The sequence below is a fragment of the Haliotis cracherodii genome, unplaced genomic scaffold, assembly GCF_022045235.1.
Source record: "Haliotis cracherodii isolate W230 unplaced genomic scaffold, xgHalCrac1.p SCAF_19, whole genome shotgun sequence".
NCBI classification, from domain to species: Eukaryota; Metazoa; Mollusca; class Gastropoda; order Lepetellida; family Haliotidae; genus Haliotis; species Haliotis cracherodii.
Window position 1 is genome coordinate 8953173 of NW_027266274.1, and position 21988 is coordinate 8975160.

Genomic DNA, 21988 nt, shown 5'->3' on the forward strand with positions numbered 1-21988 from the left:
TTATTTTACTTATATTATAAATTTCCATTGTTTATATGAAAGAAAACATCTGCTTTTAAAATCATGCAAAGGTCTATAATTGTTTGCCATGACTGTTTGGTATTGAACAGATCTGGACTGGTTCCATTTATATTGTGAAATAATAATACTCCGACTGTCGTATTTGATTCCATGGTGAATGTTTATATAATGTTGTATAACTTACTTTACAGCATGGAATGTAGCAATTAATTTACACATGTAATTATCCCATGCAATTTATTTGTGGTGCGCGAGGTGCAAGATACAGAGTTATTTCCCCTACGTCTAATGTCAGTGAGCAATATGGTGATCTCGAAATGACTCTACCCGAGTGAATAATCTTGTATTACTATTTCCCATCATCATTCCAACGTTTACCTCTGTCAAATACCTGCAAAATGACAGCTAGGCCGAGATCTTATTCGTGAGTATAATTAAGAACTCGTAATTTGCGCAGTTTACGGGAATTTGTTCAGGGAATCTCCGATGTCGTGTGACTCGCCGGAGCTTGCCTATGACATGAGTAAGAATTAACATTGAAAAGAAATGAAAGCATAATCTAGCATAATGACAGGGACTTGAAGACATAGATTTGCATGTGCGACGTGAAAACGACATAGGTTGCAGTGTTTGGATAATTTATCAGCATATTCAACATTGATGGGAATTTGTGATCATTAAGTAATTAGCTTTCTGCCACTAGATCTACCATGGCCTACATGGCCTACAATTAAATGGTATTGCCAACAGTAGGTATAATGTATTATCCTAACCAACCCAGCTCCTTTGCATTGGGTGATATTTATTTTGCAGGAAAAGAAAGGGATAATTTGTTTCCTTTGTATTCATGAAAAAAAAAACCCACTAAATTCAACATGAGACCTATTTTTCATGGCTTTTTTAAGTGTTTAAGCATGGTCAAAGAGATGTACTTATGCACTTTTAGTGTTGATTCCAGCCAGGCACCTATTGCTTCAATTAATCAATCCTGATTAGGATTACTGACTTTTTACAGGCGTTAGAACACTGTGAGCAATATTCATAAGAACAGGCCGAATAATTCATACATTCATTGAACATGTTGTATGAAATTCAGTAAGAATGTTTTGTTCATCTTATTGAGGTAATTTATGAATGCCAACTTCTTTTATGAGGAACTCACCATTTCGGTGTTTAGCCTTGTTTACTTACTCCTTCAGGGATGCTCGGGTAGCCCTCTGTGGTTAAAGCGTTTGCTCGTTACGCCGAAGACATGGGTTCGATTCCCGACATGGGTACAATGTGTGTCCCCTAATGTGATATTGCTGGAATATTGCTAAAAGTGGCGTAAAACCATACAAACTCACTTACTCCTTCATCAGGTGAATGAATGCCAGGCTGCAGAGAACATATGTATACATGTACATGTGAAAACAACAGATGTAATGAGATAACAAACAAATGTAGAAACTAAACAATGGAAGCCAGCAGTTAATTAGCGCAGATCCATGAATAGCAAAGGACAAATAGACCAATGAAATCACCATTCTATTTTAGCAGCTTGGGTGAGCATGGTTAAGTACATTATGTTAATCCGTTCACTTTAAATATGTTCATCCTAATAAGGTAACATCGTTTGTTTTCTTTGATCTTTATGTTGAGAGTATCATGAGTGTGCTTTTTTTGCTGAAAGTTAGTTTATGTATCACATATCATAGCAAACATAACACTTGTGTTTACCAGAGTTTCAGATGGCCTTTGGTCACCGGTTATAGACTGGTAAAGTTTCAATTTGACCCTTGTTTTGTTTAAGTGGTCGGACTTTTGACCGATAGAATTAGAAATGCTAAGCAAGGCGTCACTCGTTTCTTGTTTTCATAATTAAAAACTAAGTAGTAAGGACTAGTCTGCTTAGAGTATCAATTACAGTATCTTACAACAAAACAATGTGCAGCCATCAAAATTTGTAATTGAAATTCTGAGCAGCACATGTCTTTGCATCATACTTTCAGTATCATAGGGAAACACTGTCAGGAGCTGTGGTGACTTAGTTAAGCGCTTTCTTTAACGCAACATTTTATTGGCCAGATGTTATATATTCATCCAATCACGAATGGTGTTGCATTGATTTGTTGTTGTCGTTCATCTGCCATTTTTGTTGATTTACTTTTTTGCCGTTGACTTATTACATTTCTTGGGTCCAAGGCTTTGACCTATATACAGCTTTTTGTGCCAAAATCACTGGTTACTCGCATTATTGAAATTTTGATATTTGAGAACTGAGGACCTAGGACTGGCTGTCCTATAATGGTTACTCGCATTATTGAAATTTTGATATTTGAGAACTGAGGACCTAGGACTGGCTGTCCTATAAACTGTCACTCAGAAACAATAGATGTATGTCAACATCATCACAATATTATTTCCTCATAGTCTTTTTTTGGTGTTCTATTTCTAATTGATGGAATAATTCCCCTATCGTTTACAGGTAACAGTCAACAGTTATTTGTTTAAGCTGTCTGACTGCTGGCATGTTTGACTTGAAAATATCCTGATATGAAACAATACACACAGCACATTACAGTTCGTCACCAGCCAGTGCAGCTTTTGAATTTTGGTGATACATGCGCCAAGTACATGCCTAAAACAATTCAAATTTGTATGTGACTAACACTTTCTTGTCCACACAACATAATCTTTGAACACATTCAGTAAAAGCTATATTATCCATATTATATATGTATTACATTTCTCTGTGTAATGTGTAATTTTATATCAGTGTTCCTGCTGGCATTTCACTCGAAAATTACCAGTCCCCCCCAAACTTTGTCAGTTCCAACTTCAACAACTGAAAAAAGATGAAAATGACCTGGTTTTAATTAATTTCACATCATGTTCAATGCAATGACATCATCTCTGAAGTAACTTAGTTAGATCTACGCGTCATTCACACAAAGTACAGTCACAATTTTCTCCTTTTTTTGGATTTTGAGACTAAGTCAATGATACAAATATATATTTAACCTCGAAACAAAGCAAAATGTTATTTCCTTGCACTGACAATAGACAATGGGAAAGTCCACAGGGACTGGCAGTCATAAATTAGTCCATGCCTAATTTTACTGGTGAAAAACTGGAAACACTGCATATGACACAGTCATCAGAGATCTGGGATTTTGCTGATTAAAACTACCGGTAGCTTATGCATCTATGTTTTGACCTTGATAAAGGTCGCATAGTATGAGACGAGGGTGCAACCTGGTTTAGTCTGGTGCTACTAGCTTTCATGTCAACATGCACTTGGTATAGGTTAAATCAAGTTCCCTAACTCGAACCCTGATTGGGTTATTTGAATCTGGAATTTCTATGATTTTATTCACTGATCAACTTCAAAAATGATTTAGTGATTGATAAATATAGTCCAGACATTTATAACATTGTTGAACTGCCCTATACATATTGATATCATTATGATTGTTGTGTGTGCTGTAGCCCATGTGACATATATGGCTTTCTATTGTCACTGTAATTAACGTGAAGGAAGCTATTTTTGTTGTGCTTTTTTGCTTAAAAGTCTAAACAATAGAGGTGTAACAGTACGGCGGGCACGTGATACACTACATCTCCTGATAGTATGGGTGTGATACGATTCGTATCCTGATACAGTAGTTCCTTTTTAAGTTGATTTGTTTTTTGCAGGCAAAGCAGAACTGGGAATCATTATTATATACAAATTTGTGATATCGAAGATGGGATGTTGTAGGACAGATACATATGATATAGGCTAGAGTGAGTGAGTGAGTTTGGTTTTAGGCCGCTTTTAGCAATAACTGTCCCTTTGAGTACGTCCAGGCAAATCTAAAAAACACTATGTGTCTGTATAAAAAAAACTTTAATGTAAATCTCTTTAAGCAATTGAGTGACTGTGTATGGTTTTACGCCGCTTTTAGCAATATTCCAGCAATATCACGGCGGGGGACACCAGAAGTGGGCTTCACACATTGTACCCATGTCGGGAATCGAACCCAGGTCTTCGGCGTGACAAGTGAACGCTTTAACCACTAGGCTACCCGACCGCCCTGATATAGGCTAGAGGACACTGTTAATGTTATGCTACTTATTATACTTATATACAGAATCTGCATAAGCTGGTTGTTGAACAGTCTCTGTTATTATTCACATGTTTTGTACACCAGTTTAGTTTGTAATGTAATGTATCGTGACATAGGTGTCGTAAGAGACGACTAACGGGATCGGGTGGTCCCGCTGAGTTGGTTGATGCATGTCATCAATCCCAATTTGTTTGGATCGATGCGTATGATGTCAATCACTGGATTGTCCGGTCCAGATTTGATTATTTACAGACCCCCGTCATACAGCTGGAATATTGCTGAGTGCGGCGTTAAACAACAAACAAACAAACAAACAAACGGGTGGTACGCTAAATTAAGTGTACCATGGGCCTCGTATCAGGATACCATACTGTATCGGTGTATTGTTAAGCCACTAAAAAACATACAACACACATTCATTTGTTGACAACCAAAAAACCCCAGCTATTTGAGTATGAATGAATAGTTTGCATTCCTCCCCTCGCTGTCCCCTTTTAAGAAAGTCCCCTTTCCCCTTTGTATTAAACACCCGTGAAGATCCAGGGTAGAATAGGTCTTCAGCAACCCATGCTTGCCGTAAAAGGCGACTATGCTTGTCATAAAAGGCGACTAACGGGATCGGGTGGTCAGGCTCGCTGACTTGGTTAATGCATGTCATCGATCCCAATTGCGTGGATCGATGCTCATGATATCAATCACTGGATTGTCTGGTCCAGACTCGATTATTTACAGACCGCCTTCATATACCGTATATTGCTGTGTATAAGGCGAGTTTTTCGTAACTAAAATGAGGGGGTTAAGAAGGGGGGTTGTCTTATACACGGAGTCGAAGATCTCACATTTTTTTCCACTGGCGATGTCAACCGGCGTCCGATAGCCAGCCCAGCATTTGACAATAAAACTTCACATTTCGTCCTAAATAACTGTTCCAATAACTATTTCCATACATAAACATGATTTGTATCTCTTTTCCTTGATAAAGTTTAATAATTTCTGCAAATAATGTTGAAATGACCCTCGCCTCGATGCAGATTGTCAAACCAGCTGACACGGTAAAACAATCAATATCCGTGAGTAGAGAGCCGGAAGTACTGGTAAGCATTTGCATATTGCACACATGACCTAACATGTGATAACCGGTGAAGCTGAAATCAATTCCCGCTGTTTTTACAGTTGTATTAACAACTGTTGGAGACAGTGTGAATAAGTGATTGTGGAATAAACACGCTGAATGTGAAGCAAATATAAGCCTAGTTAGTTACAACATAGTTAATTGGCGATTAAATTCCTCACCATTGTCTCTTATATGTTATTACTTCATAAATGAATTTTATTTTACGGGCACCAATTTGGTGTCGTACCGTGTACACACAAAATGGCAACATGTGCTGGAGTTACACACGCGACCAATCATCGTAGAAAAAACAACGCAAGATAAACATATTTTTATTGAATATATAAGGTTTGTGTGCGCACTTGTGATGTGCATCATTCCAGGTCGCCTTATACATGGGAGTATAGGATTTTGGGTTGATTTTGAAGGCGTGTACAGGGGGGTCGTCTTATACGTGGGGTCGCCTTATACACAGCGAAATACGGTAGCTGGAATATTGCTGAGTGCGGCATTAAACAACCAACCAACCAACCAACCCTTAGCATCAAAAGCTCGATGTGGCATTCTTACTTCTAGTTAATCATTCAGATTGGCCAACACAGCATAGGAGTGGTGACTTGGCCAGTCAATATAATATTTGTTGCATACACTGTAACAGGTGTTGAGAGAAGTTATCTGACTGTGTCTTATCATTGATTTGTATTACTGACTGCCGATCGATAGCACTGACAAATGATTTTGGTGCACTAAAACATATATGGTTTGGGAACCTGAGAATATTGACATTTCCAATCAATATGCATTTGAATTGCACTTGTCAAATTAAGAAATAAACGACGAGTGGGAGTTGTATATTGTACAATAAAACACTGCAGGGAGAATAAACCTGCGCCCCTGGTTTATTCTCTCTGCAGTGTTTTATTGTACAATAACAACTCGTCGTTTATTTCTTATGTGCCTCACAGGCAGCTTGGATTGTATACTCCCCAGGGAGCTGAGAATGCAAATCGAGTGCACTCTGATCCATCGATAGTAATGTAGCTCCATGATCAGTCAGTCGGTAAATGGAATTTGGCGCGTTATTAAAGGACTAATTATTCATAGCCATGTAATAGCAACCAGTAGATGATTGAATGTGAAGCAGGGCAGGACTCATAGCTGTGGTTTTGAAGCTCGGTTTTGCTGACTCAGCATGAAATCCTGCGTAGTTGACATTATCTGGCATAATAATTACTGCCTTAAACAAGCAGAAGTGTCACATCTGGTGCCTGGAACCGTATGTTGTATGGATGTTGTATGAATGTTGTATGAATGTTGTATGAATGTTGTATGAAATCCTGAAAGGCTTCCTGATACACCAGAATCCGGTTGTCGTCTGCAAGCGTAAAACCTTGGGAAGGAAGTGATGCAACACTTCATATTTAATATGAATCACTACTGTTACTATCATGACTGCAACACGTTGCATGTGACTCTCGTAAAAATATATCTGACTTGGTTTTGACGTGTTTGATTACCCAGTGTATCGTATTTCCATTCCATTATGATAAATAGCCTAGACCCACTGGCTGGTATTGGGGCCGATTCAGATGACGCAGTGCTAGAAATAGCCTTGGAATCAAATTACGCTCATGTGCAAGAAAAATTCTGTGGAATGTTCATCCTTAAAAAATCGCTTTTTTGAAGTCTTGTCCAGAGAATAATCCTTATTTCACTAGTCCTCAGTGTTTGTAGGGGGCACGAGTGACCCAGTCTTCTAAGGCGCTGCGATTCGCTTTGCAGAGTTGCGTCCCTTGGGCACGCCAGAAACCTATGATTGTGGGTTCGAATCCCGGTTCGCCCCGATTATGTTTCTAGGTTTGTCAGCACCATACCCGCGCTCGTAGGTTTCACCGAAGTGGTAAACTTTTGAGACCTGCATCACTTGGGGCTTTCCTCCCACATTAAGCTGACACGCCGTGATATAACTGGAATACTGTTAAAAGCGGCGTTTAACCAAACTCACTCATTCACTCATTCACTCACTCACTCACTCAGTGTTTTTAGGTAGTCCTGATGGAAACTAGCTGAGAATTATAGGGGCCGGTGGTAACCTGTGGAAATAGTGACCTGTTATTAGAATACATGACACCCTCTATTCCTCTAGGGCTCACATTTCGGTCAACTCACACTTACTCCTTGATCCATTCCAGCGGTTCTGGCGATCTCAAATTACCTGATTACATGATTTTCATTAGTCAATTTGATTTGTAACGCTACATGGTCCAACTAACCAATCAGAATAAGAGTTACAAACAAGCCTCAATATTGCGTTGGCGATGTCAACAACGTGGCGCCCAGTCCAATTGAATACAGTTTGCGATAAATTGAAAAGCTGACACGGGAAAGAAAACCCTAAATAGATTTTGACGGAAAGGATGTCTTCCTGTCTACCTCCCTTAAACATTTTTTTCCTTATCTCAACGTTTGATTTGTCAATAAAATGTTAATAATAATCAAGGGCGGGTAATTTGAGACCGCGAGAACCACGGGAATGGATGAATGGGTTAGTGTAGGTTTCCCGAAATGCAAGTCTTGGAGATATAGTGAGTGAGTAAGTTTGGTTTAATGCCGCTTTTAGCAATATTCCAGCAATATCACGGCGGGGGACACCAGAAATGGGCCTCACACGTTGTACCCATGTTGGGAATCGAACCCGGGTCTTCGGCGTGACGAGCGAACGCTTTAACCACTAGGCTACCTGACCGCCCCATGGAGATATAGAGGATGAACACATGATCACCTGTTCATGGTTATTGTTTTGTCAGAGATCAATAATGTAGCCCCTGGTGATACACAGCACTGATTCTGCCACAAAATAAAATTTTAATGAGGCTACTTGTGTCTGAGACCCAATTAGATCCGGGTACAATAGGTCTTCAGCAACCCAGGCTTGCCGTAAAAGGCGACTATGCTTGTCGTAAGAGGCGACTAACGGGATCAGGTGCTCAGGCTCGCTGACTTGGTTGATACATGTCATCGTATTCCAATTGCATGTATCGATGCTCATGATGTCTATCACTGGATTGTCTGGTGATTCGATTATTTACAGACCACCGTCATATTGCCGGAATATTGCTGAGTGCAGCGTTAAACAACAAACAAACCAAAACTTTTGTCTGATTTGTGTTATCCAGTAACTGTCCGAGTCTGTCCGTGTCATGAAAGTTGATATAACTTTCATATCTACTACAAGGATGTTGCCTCTAGAGTGATAGTTATTTCTGTATATGATACAGGGCTCATTTTGAGGAACTTGATTTAACCTGCACCAGGTGCATGTTGACATAAAAAACCTAGTTGCACAGGCAAAGACCAGGTGGCATTTTGGTCCCATAAATCTTTCATAGTTGAAACATAGATGCAAAAATTTGTCTAAATAATACATTCTCAGGTCTCTGATGACTTTCATTGATTTTAATACAGATAGTATATACTGTTACAGTACTTATGTGTCTATGTCGTCAATGGCAACCGTCATATAATACATAGTGATTATTATTAGTTGAATAATTCAACTCAGTGTTAGAAATTAGCACTAGTCCTATAGCCCTTGCCAAAATGCCCAATGGTAAAGGTGTCATAAGGACGAGTAGAAATTTGCCCTTTTTAAGGGTTTTGCTATACGTTATCATTATAAGGACTAGTGGACGAAAACTGTTTCTAACCCTGCAACTACTGAACTACACGTTCAGCTGGCTGTCACTGATATACAAACGGCCTCAACAGAGCAAATACACTTGCAGTTATCCACTCAAACAGTGTTCTATATCATGCTATATAGATTAGTTCACTGTGTTATGGCCCATAGATGAACGTTAAAGTTAATCAGGCTTAGAACTTTTTGACCAGCCCTCATATCCATGTGATATCTGTTTTATTTTAGCATCACACGTGTGGTATCCATGTATTTAATGTGTGATATCCGTACTGTATGTTCCTGCTATCCAGACAGTATTCAGTATTATCCATGTGGCATCTGTGTTATCAGGAACATTGTGGCATGTTTGCTGCCACAACCAGGACAGGGTGACAGGTGCTTCCTGTACATTGTCAGCCACTTGCCATTAAGCACAACGTTAGTCATGCTACTGACATGTATGTATTGAGCATGTGGACGAATCAATAGCCAGGTTTTACTCAGCAATGTCCTGTGTCAAATATTACCAGTATACAGGGTTAGAAACTGGCACTAGTCCTAACTGCCAAACTGCCCAATAGTTAAGGTATCATAAGGACTAGTAGAAATGTGCCATTTTTAAGGGTTTTGCTATATGTTATCATTATAAGGACTAGTGGACCAAAAATGTTAGTTTCTACCCCTGGAATACTTAGCCCAGTAGTTCATAATTGCCAACAACACCTGTCACAGAATTGGTCATCAGTATTTCATTAGTACCCCGGAGAACCTGGTAGACTGAAGCTACATGACTAGGTCTTGAAGGGTCAAGCTGACATGGGCACTTGTTACAGGGACGCTGCCAGGGCTCTGGGTCGTGTCCCTGGCCCAGTTGATGAATCTGCCTGGACTCTGTCCATGTGACCTTCCCCTGGAAGATTTCAGGACATAATCACGGGGTTATCTAGACCTGCTCAGAGGCTGATATTTGGCCCAAAATGTCAGTAAATGTCAGGAATGAATCATTTCCCAATTCATGTTGTTGCTGTTGTTGTTATTGTTGTTGTTGTAACTGTTATGGCTTTGTTGGGGTGACTTGTATTTCACTGACAGTAGGAGCAATATTGATGAAAAGATGTTTATGTTTGGTTTAGCATTATTGCATTGAATGCAATGTTAATATTCAGTGTTATAATATACATTGTTAATATTCAATGTTATAATATCTCTGAAGTTTTTTGGGGAAAAAACTTCAATGTTTTTATATAAAACTATATTTTTTCCAAACTTGATAAGGGCGCATAGCTTGGAATCCTAGATAAATCTCTGAGGACTGGGTCCCAGTATTAAATACATGGCTGGTGGATGTAAGGATCAGATATGACTCAAATCAAGGAGCTTTTTACCACCAATTATTTGAAGATATATCATTGTAACTCCAGTGCGAAGTTGCTGTTGTCTTGTTCCCACAGAAAACATGAACTATGTATAGTTATTGCATGTTCCTGTTCATCTTCTCGAGGCAAGGGAGTTTACAGACTTCAAAAGACCAGTTTCAACCCTTGCCGAACTAGGCTGGAATTACTAGGCTCGATCGTTGCGCCACCAGTGGCTATTACCAATTATGTCCCTTCTAAGTCTCTCCTTTTGACCAATCAGATTCCACCTCTCGTATCACTTGCGTTTGCTTCACACAAAATGGTGGCGCCCAGTCAGGAGGATCTGATCAATAATTAAGATCTATATTGTGATAAAACGGGTCTTACATCATGGAAGGCATGATTAAAAACATGAAAGGATTTTGAAAATATCTGCTGACAACGTGTTGGCGGTGCACATGCTTTGCAAATCCAGCAATCGATTGAATTCTGCACGAAAGTTTCTGAACCGGATTTTGATTTCGGTGCACGATTTTGATTTGACTATTATGCATAGACTCATTAGTCCAGACAAAATGTAACTCCATAATACCAGCCTAGTTCGGCAAGGGTGGAAACTGGACTTTTATAGTCAGTTTACTCTCTTGCCCCGGGAAGATGGTGCCTGTTTAGATAACCGTATCAGTTTAAACTGTACGATACAATGGAGTGAAACCAAAGGACGTTAAAAGATGGTACTTGTTGTTACCCTGTCTGGTGCTCGGCATTAAGGGGCTAAAACAAGGACTGGTCGGCTCGGATTCAGTATACTGTGTCTGGGTGGGGTATTCATATTAAACTGCGGTATGGTATCTCAGTGAACTAGCACTGTAAATTGGCATCAGTCCGGACTAGTACAAGCAGCCACACAAACACACACACGTACATGCACGTCTCTATATAAGTGCAATAATCTTGGACGCGACGTTAAACCCAATTTCACCTCCCCTCACATTGGAGTGAAGGTGTGTGGAAGTGACTGAACATGATGAATGTGAGAATTTCTTTTTTCAGTCTTCTAAAAGGCATGGATCCATTGCCGTTCATAATCACATACCACTACCAGAGTAATTACTTAGAAGTTGACAGATTACAGAGTATACACAATTGATGGATAACAGCTTCTTTATTATACTGTAATAGGATCTCTTGTTATTCATTAATTGTGTCTTCTTTGTCACTGCCAGATTACCAGTTTTTATATGGCTTTCCCATCTGACAAGCTGTTCATGGCTGTTGTCTGCAAGCTAAGACGTTTTCATCACGTGATGGTAATGTGCTAGCGAGGTCGATGGTCAAATATAGTCCCAGCTTACAATGGCTAAGAGTCACTCAGGAGATTTATTTTCAGTGGAAATGGCCGATCATGTTCAGAGTTGGGCAAACTTATTGTCTAGCTCATGGTGAAATATCATTCCGAGTGCGAATATTGTTCAAAAGTATTTTTGTTTGCATGCATGTATTTTAAGGGGCACACCTCATCATACATTTGAGTGCCTTATGGCATGTGAAAAAACCCATTCCATCCCTGGAAGAGATTGTGACCGCAAGGGTAGACAACTCTAAAGTCTGTCTGACTTACTGTGTCTGGTACTGGTGTCCCAGTGGTCTTAGTTGCTACAACCTGCTGTGCAGAGTTGCATCCCTTAGCTTTAGCTACCAGGGTCATCTTGTTGGAAGGTCAAATCCCACATTTGATCTTATTGTGAACAAATTTCTGTAAACAGCATACTTTTAGTTTTAGTTGCACATATCAAATGTCTACACCCCCTTGATGATCGATCTTCATCAATCCATGCTTGTCATAAAAAGCGACTAACGGGATCAGGTGGTCAGACTCACTTTTGGATGATATGTCACTGTATCCCAACTGCCTAGACCGGTGCTCGTGATGTCAATCACTGGATTGTCTGGTCCAGACTTGATCATTTACACACTACTATCATATAGCTGGAATATTGCTGAGTGCGGCGTTAAACAACAAACAAACAAACAAACAAGTCAGTGTCAACAAACTGCATCACCTGAACAGCATGAAACAAAGCAGCAAAGCCCAAACTCACACATCCTCTCTTTGTGAGTCATGGTGCTCTACTGATGCTGCCAAGTGCATGGGTCGTTTGTTCCCACCAGGGATCATTGATTTGTTTGGTTTCTGGCTTGACTGGCTACAGCTCTTGTGCCACTTAAACTCCCATTTGTTGGATAATTAATATTTTGAAGATAGCACAACTGATACACACTGTGCATCAATAGGACTCCTGTAGGAAACATAGACCTCTAGGAGAAGTAATGTATTTTGACACTGGATGCTTGATTGGTGTGTACCAGATGGTACTGGATACTGCCCCAAAGCGATGAACCAAGTCAAGAGTCATGTAACTGCTGGCCCACTGGCCCATGGCCAGTTAAAATTACTACGGTTTGCTGAAACATTAATAGATTGCCCGTCTGGCTAGTCAAACTTTCACCCCTTCTCTGTGTATGTCTATATTTTTTTTAGTTGGACACTGCTCGTGGAATGTTTATTTTCTTTGATTGGACAGTGCTCGTGAATCATGTAATTTCGATGAGAAAATATTTAGAGGGGTTGAGATCGTGTGAATGGTTGACTCAAAGATCATCTTGGTGGAATGACACAACCGGCGGCCATTTTGTAATGTTCTGAACAACATCTTTTTTTGCTCATAAAATTCCCATGAAATGAGGCAAATGGAATCCAAGATTTCATCTTGGAGTGCGGGGAAATGACGTTTTAGGGGTGAGAAATTCTTAGATTTTCGGGGCCAGTCGGGTAGCCTTGTGGTTAAAGCGTTCGCTCGTCACACCGAAGACCTGGGTTCAATACCTGACATGGGTACAATGTGTGAGGCCCATTTCTGTTGTACCCCGCCGTGATATTGCTGAATATTCCTTAAAGCGGCGTAAAACCATACTCACTCACTCTAAGATTTTCAGAGCCCCCTGGGTAACTCAGTCTAGCTTGCAACATTTACTTTTGGGCCAGTTTGTTTGGAGAAGGACCGGTAACTTTTGAAAGGAGCAAGCCCAGCTGGCTATATATGAATTTGTTGTTAAATCTGCCCCTGGCTGGAGTGTTGGATAGATCCATAGTGATGAACCAAGAGTACTGAATAATCAGTATGTGTCCATGTTACTGGACTGGACATGCTGTGATGTGACTGAAATAGTCTAGCCTAGGACCCCCTGGTTCTTCACCACATGCAATTATGTGTGTGGTCATCACTCTGATAAAGCCTGAGTCAGGCTACTATATAATGACCATATGGTTGTATGTGCAGCTCAATCTTCATAATGTGTCGTCATATCATGAGTCACTCACTTTCGAGATAATCATGTGAACATTCCAATGACCAAATGCAGCGGTAGAAATTGGTACTAGTCCTGTAGCCTTACCAAACTGCCCAATAGTTAAGGTATCATAAGGACCAGTAGAAATTTGCCATTTTTAAGGGTTTTGCTATATGTTATCATTATAAGGACTAGTGGATTAAAACTATTGGTTTCTACCGCTGATATGGTTGTATGTGCAACTCAATCTTCATAATGTGTCGTCATATGTGTCACTCACTTTCGAGATAATCACGTGAACATTCTGGGTTAGAACTGGTTTGCAGCAACCCATGCTTGTCGTTGGAGGTGACCAACGGGATCGGGTGGTCAGGCTCACTGACTTGGTTGATGCATGTCATCATACCACTTTTCTCAATGATGTAGATCAATGCTCATGATGTTAAGCACTGGATTTTCTGATTCAAACTTGATTATTACACACCATTGTCATATAGCGGGAATATTGTTTGTTTAACGCCACACTCAGCATTATTCCAGCTTTATGATGGCGTTCTGTAGACAATCGAGTCTGCATCAGACAATCCAGTGATTGACATCATGAGCATCAATCTACCCTCTTGGGAAATGATGATGTGCATCAACATTTCAGAGCATAACCACCTGATCCCATTAGTCGCCTCTTACATCAAGCATGGTTAAAAATCACGAGTCCAATCTATTATTACTAGAAATTGTGCCAATTGCAGTCTATGACTTTAGCAACAAGACCGTAGCCCGAGTCTCGTAAAACTTCTTTCGGTCTAGTAAGCTTTGCTAATTGAAGTCCATACATCAACACTAATTTCTACTGAAAATGTTGTCAGTTTTTGGCACAGTCTACAATAGACTTAAATTATGTTTTGGTACTGGTGTACAATTGTGTAAAATAAATTTATCAACATTTAAACCATTATGAGTTTTTCATAAGGACGATGCTGTTCTTTTAACTCAGTCGAATTCTTGGTGTTGGTTTCAGATTCCTTCAATGTTTGATGGTTTCCCATATTGGAAGAGCTGGATTCCGTCTATTATTATCATCATGATGATTATATGACTGCTTGTGGGTTTCACAAAAGTGGTAAACATCTTGGACCTTCTGGCTTTCCCCCTGCATTAAAGTGCCAAGCTGTGCTATAACTCAAATACTGTTGAAATCAGCGTTAAACCCAACTAACTAACTCACTCACTCACTCACTCACTCACTCACTCACTCACTCACTCACTCACTCACTCACTCACTCATTTTGTTTGGACATGTTTTATTAACACATTGGTATTTGTTTCAGGCGAACTGGCGATTCTCTGTATGAATTGCTGGGACTTCAGAAAACTGCAACTCAAGATGACGTCAAGAGAGCTTACAGAAAGGCAAGTATAGCTATCTACAGGAACAAAAAAAGAAAGAAATATTTATATAAACATGAATGAAATGAAACGATATGTGTCATGATACCCATTTCACAGTACGATACATATCATGAAACATATATTTGTTTATGTATTTCGGAATTGGTTCAAAAGAGAGAGCTAGCTGTAGACAAATATTTGTAGCGTCTATTTTTTTACTTGAATGCAAATACAATACATTTTACGATATTTGACAAAATCGCTGGGGGGTCACTATGTGAGCAGTTAGTAAAAAAATTTTAGCAAGTGTATCGTCATGTATTGATACAGTAAAAAAAGTATCGTGTATCGTATCATCGCATGGAAACTCACGATGCACCGGTTCACTGATGTACCATTTCACCCCAACTATCAACGACTAGTCAGTGTTAGAAATTGGCACTAGTCCTGTAGTCCTTGCCAAACTGCCAATATTTCAGGTATCATAAGGACTAGTAGAAATTTGCCATTATAAAGAGTTTTGCTATATGTTATCATTATAAGGACTAGTGGACTGAAACTGTTAGTTTCTGGGCCAGACTCAGTTATTTGCAGACTCTGATACAGCTGTAATAGTGCTGACTACGGTGTAAAACACACAGACATATTGCTGACTAAGACCACTCATTCACTCCTCGTGTGGTCCTATGTTACATGAGGATGAATACTAGCAGTGTGGTAACAGCTTGTGTTATGTACAACAGTTGGATAGATGGCCAGGTTTATTTCTAGAGCCTTGATGCAAGTATCACTGAACATGGTGAAAGAAAAGATGGCAACATGGAACATCCAATTCTGTAAAACCGAACTTCATGGCTGTCAGATGGTGTCTTGTTGAGCTCCCTTATAAACAATAGCTTAGTCATTGTGTCCTGATCTCTAGGGCTCGAAATATGTAGCAACAAGCAGCAAAAATGCCACCTCAAAAAAGTGTTTTGGTACATTAAAAAAAAAAACATAATAACCATTGATAACTATTTCTAATAATTCTGATTTTGTTTCTCATAGCAAGATCGTTATTTTATTTGATCTACACATTTATTGGATATTAAAAAGCTTTGTTTTTTTAAAAACATTTTTTGGCATAACTAGATGTTGTTGAAATAGAAATAGAATAGGACCCGTGAAGATTCGGGGTAGAATAGGTCTTCAGCAACCCATATTTGCTGTAAAAGGCGACGATGCTTGTCGCAAGAAGCGACTAACGGGGTCGGGTTGTCAGGCTCGCTGACTTGGTTGATGCATGTCATCGTACCCCAATATGGCGTGGTCGATGCTCATGATGTCAATCACTGGATTGTCTGGTCCAGACTCGATTATTTACAGATCGCCATCAAATATCTTGAGTATTGCTACTTTGTAGTATGTTCTGAAAAATTATGTATTTTGGGTGTTAAGAAATGTTTGGCTCCTCCTGTTAATACAATACCAATACAGTTGGTATGAGTGTTATTTGGGGATGTCCAGGGCTTGAAATTAGAAAAAGACCAGGGCCAACTTGCACAAAACGATCATAGCGCTAAGACTATTGTAAGCCTATGCTAAAGTATGGGAGTTACGATCATCTTAGTGCTAAGATCGCTTTGTGCAAGTGGGCCCAGATGTGCCCAAGGGCAAAGGACCTGTTTTTCAGGTGTGCCATTTTCAATTTAGGTGTGCCTTGTCGTTTATTTCCCAATAATTTTAACAAAAGTCAGCTATTTCATTAGACACATTTCCGTCACGTCTGCCTTCCTTTTTTTTCAATTTCAATGTCAGCACTAGCACTTGGTGATATAGCCTGTTTTTCTTGCTCGTCGTCTGCAGTAACTTTAGTGGACGTTACAGCAGCAGGCTTCAAGTAATCAAAATGAAGTTTTTCATTTTAAACTTCTGTTTTGACAAATGATCATCGGCTGGTTTTTGACAAGTCAGCATGAATGACCACTTCCATTTGAAATGGGGGGGCACGGGTGGCCCAGTCGTCTAAGGCACCGCGATTCGCTGTGCAGAGTTGCGTCCCTTGGGCACGCCAGAAACCTATGATTGTGGGTTCGAATCCCGGTTCGCCCCGATTACGTTTCTAGGTTTGTCAGCACCATACCCGTGCTCGTGGGTTTCACCGAAGTGGTAAACGTCTGAGACCTGCATCACTTCGGGCTTTCCTCCCACATTAAGCTGACACGCTGTGATATGACTGGAATACTGTTAAAAGCGGTGTTAAGACCAACTCACTCACTCCATTTGAAATGCAAGACCTGTGTAATATTTTTAGTGATATTCCCTCAAAATTCAGAAAGACACGATTACATTCAAACGCAAAACCTTCATCATTTTCACGATTTTGTGTCAAAATACGGAAAGAAGCGAGTACATTCAAATGGACTTTGTGCTATCCTGAACTTATCTTCAAATGTCTGTAACATACAGTCAATGGAAGTCGCCGAATAATTATGTTTACGGTAATAAAGGTTGCCATGGTTTGGTTGTCATGGTTATATAATGATAGAAATGTGTATTTTCAGCTGGCCCTGAAGTACCATCCAGACAAGAACCCCAACAACCCCGAGGCCGTGGAGACGGTGAGTGGGCTGAATCCCAATCCAATAGATCATGTTGCTAGGTTGGTAAGCACCATACCCGTGGATTTCACCAAAGGGATAAACATCTGAGACCCGCATCCCTTCAAGCTTTCCTTCCAGTTCCACATCAAGCTGACATGCTATGAAATGACTGAAATACTGTTCAAAGTGGTGTTACACCCAACTCACTCACTCACTCACTCACTCACTCACTCACTCACTAGTTCATGTGGGACCTTAGAATAGAATTAGACCCTTGTTTGTTCGGGATTCATACTGACTTTACGAAACGAGTGTCAGAAGGTTTGTATTTCCCAAGTGAGAGTGAGCGAAATACATGAGTTCTTACACGACTAAAATCAGTATGACACACATGCGAGTGGAATAATTTCTTCCATTATTTCTTAGTTCTTTTGAGCTCCCCTTGAGAAAAATGCACTGATCACTACTGCCGTCTTTGAAAACCACAATTGTCGAATGACGTCTACAATCATCAGCTATGATGTCAATTCCAGTGTGATGTCATTCCGACCTTTCAACAAGGTGTTATACGTGTGAGACCTGCATCTCTTAGGGCTTTCCTCCAACATTAAGCTGACACACTGTGATATAACTGGAATACTGTTCGAAGCAGCGTTACTCTGCCCACTCTCTCACTCAGGTAGAATAGTAGAATTCTTGTCGTAAGAGGCGACTAACGGGATCGGGTGGTCAGGCTCGCTGACTTGGTTGATGCATGGATCGATGCTCAGGTTAAACAACAAACAAACAAACACTCATTCACTCTATCTATACTGTATCATTATGAATTATGTTTTACATAGTTACGTTGTTTTGCTCATCTTTCTATAATGTACTAATTACTATATGTATTTGCTTCGTGCTTGTTTGAGGGGAGGTTGTCTAGCCTAGTGGTTAAAGTGTTCGCTCGTCACGTCGAAGACCCGGGTTCGATTCCTGACATGTGTGAAGCCCATTTCTGGTGCCCCCCGCCGTGATATTGCTGGAATATTGCTAAAAGCGGCGTAAAACCATACTCACTCACTCACTCGTACATGTTTGAAATTTTCGGCTGTAAGATATTGCAGGTGTATGTCTGTGTTGTAGTTCAAGGAGGTCAACCGTGCCCACAAGATCCTCATGGACTCCACACGGAGGGGAATATATGACCGGTATGGCTCCCTAGGGATCTACGCAGCAGAACAGTTTGGCGAGGAGAATGTCAACACTTACCTGGTTCTAACAAGTCCATGGTGCAAGGTGGGTACACATTCACAGAGGTGGGGGGATTGGGTGAGGATTTTGTATATGACCAGATATTTTTTCAGGTACAGCTACAAAACCAGATATTTATATCACAATCTCAAATTAGTTAAAAAATTGGTGTCTTATAGTTTTTACAGCGTTATGGCCCTTGTTCCTTGCTTATCAACTTGCATACGTCATCCTACCTCATTTGACATTTAACTGGCCGAATGTGAACCACTTGCTGACAAGGAGTTGGAGTTGATCACTTTCAAGACTTGGATGTTAACAGAGTTCGAATGGTCAGAGAGTGGGAAGTTTTTTCTGAGCCTTCGCTAGGATAATATTGCAAAGAACCAGCTTCCGGGGACAATCAGATCAGCTGTTTACGATCCCATGGCTTGCATCCATCTTGAGCCCTGATGACCTTGAAGATCTCTCCTTATGTCAGGTTCGAGCACTCCGAATCTACTTGGAAGCTGCAAGACCACTTCGGTGCTCCCGTAAGAGGCTCTTCATCCCACTTTCAACCGTGACCTTAACCGAAGTCTCCCATATCATGACCCTTTTTTATCTCCGGTTGACCATACTACGGGCCTACACTTTTGCTGGATTGACACCCCATCTCCAATCCTCACGTGACTCGAGCTGTCGCCTCTACTATGCCCTTGCACAGCAATATCACCCTGATGCCATTATGAAAGGGTGATGCTGGAAGTCAGATGCGGTCTTTGCTTCCCGCTCCGTTACAGATGTCCAGGGCCTTCATCAACTCGGTTCCATGGTCCTGGTGCAGCAGCTGTCGACTGAACACCAGTGCAGATAACCGACGTGGTTCACGCTCCTGCTCTCTTGTACTACGCTCATGTATAAATCTTACGACTTTTGTTCCTGTTTTTATGTTTTTTTGATAGTTCAGGTACCCAGACTGAGTTTCCTTTTGGAGGATGGATTCATTATGGAAGTCACCGCAAATGGTGGCAGTTTCAACGGTGTCCCAACCCTTTATTCCACTCACGTCTGCCTTGAGCATATGTTGTTGGATACTGGCTCGAAGATCCTCTTGTTGATTTGGTTGATCGTTCCTCTTCCCGTCCTGGCATGATTCAATCCCTCGGAGACCGCCTCCGTGGTGAAGTGGTAGTGAAGTGGTAGAACGTCCACCCGGAGAGCGGAAGGTCCGGGGCTCGATCCCCGGCCGCGTCATACCAAAAGACGTTAAAGATGGTACTTGTTGTTACCCTGTCTGGCGCTCGGCATTAAGGGGCTAAAACAAGGATTGGTCGGCTCGGAGTCAGTATACTGTGTCTGAGTGGGATATTCATGTTAAACTGCGTCATGGTATCTCAGTGAGCTAGCACTATAAATCGGCATCAGTCCGGACTAGTACAAGCAGCCTCACAAACACACACACGTCGCTATATAAGTGCAATAATCTTGGACACGACGTTAAACCCCATTTCACCTCAACTTCAATCCCTCGGACAGATTGATAGCTTTGATGAAGTGTTAAGAGAGATGCTGAGTTGTCACAATCTCTAGTCCCCATGTGATAGTGTTGTGTCCTGTCTTGTAGAATCAATTGACTGGCGAGTGGCGATTCCATCTGGATCGATTATTAGTCTATGCTGTATCGCCCTTTCTTAACAGTAACAATGTCATACGTGAAATCATGTTCCATGTGTTTTACCAGATTTCATACTGTATATCCGAATAACATATCGGGATCGTATCACCAGTTTATGTGTGTTTTCCAATCTCATTAAAATCAGATCTTAGTTCTTGCCTAGCTAAACAGAGATCTGAGGACATCCCATTACGGGTCACGTCAGATTTGGTTTGGGTGGTGAACATGGTGATGCACCATCATCTGCTGGAAGATTCGGTTTTTGTTGTTGTTTTGTGGAAGAAAAGGGGAGTTAATCTCAGCAAAATCTGTGTATCAAGGACAAGGAACTCTAGATTTATTATGCAAGGAATTTCCCAGTGATTCGTTGACTGAACAATTTGGCAAAACATTTACCGTATTCGACATAATAAACACCCAGGGCACTCTCAAAATTAGAAATAGGGGGCGCTTATTAGAAAAGTATTTTGGTGAAAAAAAACAGTTTAAAGATAAATTTCGCGGGAATATTCTGACAGCCTGAAATGTTTATATACAACAGATATATTTTTCTAGAATTTTATTGCCCCTAAATAAGGGTGCATATAACACACGAGTGCGTATTATACATGAATAAATAAGTCTTATGTACATTGATCAATTGGAAGGGGTGCTAATTGGGATTGTTCACTAGCCAATATATTAACAAATATCGCCATGGGCGCTTATTAGAGCGGGGCGCTTATTACGGTGAATACGGTATGTCTAATTGAGCCTCCAAAGTTTTCTAAATCATTTTTTATAACACTGAGCATTCTCAAAACAGTTTCCATGTATGATGTATAAATAAGTGTAAATTCTTTTCAGTTTTAATGAAAATAGGGTTGGCGTGATCCAACAAATTAAAATAAAATAGCCTCACTAAGCCATTTCCGTACCAGTATGCATCAATATCTAATTTTGGCCTGTGAAAATCTGGGGTAGATTCAGATTCTGTCTTCAGCAACCCATGCTTGCCGTAAAAGGCGACTATGCTTGTCTTAACAGGATCGGATGGTCAGGTTCGCTGACTTGGTTGATGCATGTCATCGATCCCAATTGCATGGATCGATGCTCATGTTATTAATCATTGGATTGTCTGGAGCAGACTCGATTATTTACAGACCGCCGTCATATAGCTGGAATATTGCTGAGTGCGGCGTTAAACAACAAACAAACAAACAATATCTAATTTGGTATCTAATAGAATTGAACATGTATGTGACTTTAGTTTCCCAGATTTTGATTTCTGACCATGCATCTTTTATTTCCGCCTTCAATCTGGAATTACACCATGATGGTTTGTTTTCTCCCCAGGCCTTCGCCATATTCTGCTGCGTGGTCACCGGCTGCTACTGCTGTTGCTGCTGCTGCCTGTGCTGCAACTTCTGCTGCGGCAAGTGTCGGCCACAGGCACCGGAGGATGATGGAGAATATGCCAATCTACATGTGAGTACCTTATGAGCCCTTTGGCGGCTGCCACCTAGACAATAGC

General features: G+C 40.6%; 1 protein-coding gene across 1 annotated transcript in view; it reads left to right on the forward strand.

Annotated features, from left to right (window-relative positions):
- The first annotated feature begins 316 nt into the window (after positions 1-316).
- The window catches only part of LOC139466733 (dnaJ homolog subfamily C member 5-like), a 33529-nt gene continuing 11857 nt past the window's right edge, over positions 317-21988 (forward strand). Inside the window, exons 1-5 of the mRNA XM_071248391.1 lie at positions 317-445; positions 14943-15024; positions 17547-17603; positions 18711-18863; positions 21811-21942. Of these exons, the coding sequence (XP_071104492.1) occupies positions 420-445; positions 14943-15024; positions 17547-17603; positions 18711-18863; positions 21811-21942 (450 nt within the window). The 5' untranslated portion in view covers positions 317-419. The remainder of the gene's footprint in view (positions 446-14942; positions 15025-17546; positions 17604-18710; positions 18864-21810; positions 21943-21988) is intronic.